The 2,896-nt window shown below is 50.1% G+C and overlaps 1 protein-coding gene across 1 annotated transcript in view; it reads right to left on the bottom strand.

Annotated features, from left to right (window-relative positions):
- LOC104981085 (proproteinase E) overlaps window positions 1-2,237 on the bottom strand; it is a 7,450-nt gene extending 5,213 nt beyond the window's left edge. The window contains exons 1-2 of the mRNA XM_010829994.1: window positions 2,183-2,237; window positions 1,124-1,209 (exon numbers count right to left, since the gene is read on the bottom strand). Of these exons, the coding sequence (XP_010828296.1) occupies window positions 1,124-1,209; window positions 2,183-2,225 (129 nt within the window). The 5' untranslated portion in view covers window positions 2,226-2,237. The remainder of the gene's footprint in view (window positions 1-1,123; window positions 1,210-2,182) is intronic.
- Between the last annotated feature and the right edge of the window lie 659 nt (window positions 2,238-2,896).

Below are 2,896 nucleotides of genomic sequence, written 5' to 3'. Positions count from 1 at the left end.
CAATCAATCAATAAAATGTGGTCAGCATTGAGCAACTGAATTTCAAATGTGACTTAGTTTTAATGAATTTAAATTTAGGCCGATACAGGAAAAGAGTCTATAAAAAAGAGTGGACATGTTTCTGTATAACTGATGCACTCTCTGTATACCTGAAACTAACACCACTTTGTAAATCAACTACACTCCAATAAAAATTAAAATAAGCACATAAATTTAAATAGCCACGTGTGACAAGTGGCTACTGTGTCACTGCCATGAGTCTAGTCCTCTCTGCCTCCCTCCACTGACCTCCATAAAAGCCCTTCATCCCTTTATTGCTCTCAGACTTTATAGCCCTGTTGTATAATGTGTATATGGAGAAGGCAATGGCACCCCTCTTCAGTGCTCTTGCCTGGAAAATCCCATGGACGGAGGAGCCTGGTGGGCTGCAGTCCATGGGGTTGCTAAGAGTTGGACACGACTGAGTGACTTCACTTTCATGCATTGGAGAAGGAAATGGCAACCCACTCCAGTGTTCTTGCCTGGAGAATCCCAGGGATGGGGGAGCCTGGTGGGCTGCCATCTATGGGGTCGCACAGAGTCGGACACGACTCAAGCAACTTAGCAGCAGCATAATGTGTATCAGGGGAAAAAATGTATAATCAGCTCATCAAATCCATGATTTCTTGACCAGTATTGCTGAAATGAGGCTGATGTAGGCATTTCAGCTTTTAAAAGTGTATCAGTTTAAAGAAAATGGTGGCAGGCCTTCCTTGGCAGTCCAGGGGTTAAGACTCTGTGCTTCCAATGCAGGGAGCGAGGCTTTGGTCCCTGGCCTGGGAAATAAGACCTCACATCCCTCCCTAAACATAGCGCTGAACTTCCACCATTAATGCACTGACCCTTGGGTTAAACATTTCTCTTTCCCCAGCATCTACTGTTAACTTACAAACAGCCCAGTGAGAATTACAGGTTAAATGGGCAAAACTTCTGTATGAAGGTGATTATCCAAGGGTTTCCTGGCCTTTGGGAAACTGAAGTGGATACCGGAAGCATGCAGTGGGGTCCGGACTGGATGCCCTGCAATCAGAGCACGGGGCGCAGAGCCCATGGTGGGAAACAGCGCAGCGGGTATTGCTCTTACCTGCCAGGGCCAGCTGTAGGGGACCGCGTCCTCGCCGTTGACAACTCTGGAGGAGGGGCGGGAGAAAGGCTGGCTGAAGCCCGAGGCTAGAGGGGACAGGAGAAGTGTCAGTCAGTCCCAAGGTTCCCCCAAAGCAAAGAGGAGGTCTAGGCCCCAGACAGGCTGTGATATCCCACACAACTCCTTCCGCTCTCTGACCCCGGTAGCCGCGTATCAACAGTGAGCGTTTGGACAAGAGCAGGGATTTCTGGAGTCCTGGGAGTCTGGGATGGTGATGAACACGTGGCTTCCTTTCAGGGCAGGAGTAAACCTGATGCACTTAGAACAGCGCCTGGTGCCCAAAGCGGGCTCGAGGAGCGACAGCTATTGTCATGAAGAGGGGCAGCTTTGGAGTAGGCTGTCTGGATTCAAAGTGCAGCTCTGCCCCTGGTTCTAGGATGGGCCACTTTACTTCTCTGAGGGTCAGTTTCTCTATCTGCGAAATGGGAATGATAATAGTACAGACCTCACGGGGCTGCTGCGAGGATTACAGAAGATAATGTAAGAAAAAAACCGCAAGCATTCTGCCGGGCATATAGTAAGCATTCAGTAAACATGACCTGTTACCATTCATTACTGCTAGTCTAGGGAGGCTGCCTGGAGAAGGTGGTCCTGAGCTGTACTGTAATATGGCAGAGGTACCAGGAAAAGGCTAGATCATAGGATATGTAAGGGGAGTGTGAGAGGAGAGTTGGAGGGTTAAGCCGAGGAACAGAAATTCCAAACCCAAGCAGTCTAACCACAGAGCCCAGACTCTTTACCATTACACTTTGTTTACCACAGGCTCTGTCAAGGACTCCCACCCAGGGGTTTGGGTCCCCCAGTCCTCCCCCTGAGCTGGTCCATCACCCACAGCTTCCCCTCGATTCTCCTGCTCCAGCACTGAGCTGAAAACCTCCACAGCCATCCTCAGCTACAAGCTGAGCCCTCTCCTATGAGAGGCATTGAGTTCGAGAGACTCAGGGTGGGTGGTAGATTTCAAGGGATCCTGGTCCAGGGCAGCACAGGCTGGAGTCTTACCAAGGGCCACAAATAGGAGAAAACTCAGCAGCTGGATCATCATGACTTTTGAGACGATAAGAAAGGGATTCATAGCCCAAGGCTTTAATATAGGGCAGAAGATGGGTGGGGGGGCCCTACTGTGCCCCATTCCCGGAACAGGTGGTGGAACACCAGGTCTCCCATGGTCCAAGGCCACATCCCCACCCACCGCAGATGGGGCGGTGACAGCCAACAACAGGGTCCAGATTGTGCTCTCCAAAGTGTGGCTGCACAGGTGGCCCGGAATGGCAAGCTGATAACAGGGGAGGGGGGAGGAAAGTTCACGTCAGAATAAGACAGCCTCCTCCAGGAGCAAACATAGGCTCTGGGACAGCTCACACCTGGGTTCAAATCCTGGCTCTGCCACTCCCAAGCTCTGCATCCTTGGGCACATGGCTTACCCTCTCTGAGCTTCATCTCTTCAGCTTTCTCATCTCTAATGTGGGATTAATATTACTCTCCACCTCAATTAAAAATATTTTTTTTGAGCACTCTCTCCATATCAGGATGTTCTTGGGGATGCAGCCATGAACAAGAAAGGTCCCAGCTTTTTTGGGGCTGCTTTAGTCTACTAGGGGATTTGGAGGATGTTAGTTGTTCAGTTGTGTCTGACTCTGCGACATGTAGCCCACCAGGCTCCTCTGTCCATGGAATTCTCCAGGCAAGTCTGCTTACTAGGGAAGACAATGACAA

The sequence above is a fragment of the Bison bison genome, unplaced genomic scaffold (assembly GCF_000754665.1).
Source record: "Bison bison bison isolate TAMUID 2011002044 unplaced genomic scaffold, Bison_UMD1.0 scf7180017864516, whole genome shotgun sequence".
Taxonomy (NCBI): Eukaryota; Metazoa; Chordata; class Mammalia; order Artiodactyla; family Bovidae; genus Bison; species Bison bison.
The sequence above is the reverse complement of the archived record's forward strand: the minus strand, read 5'-3'. Positions and strand labels throughout refer to the sequence as shown.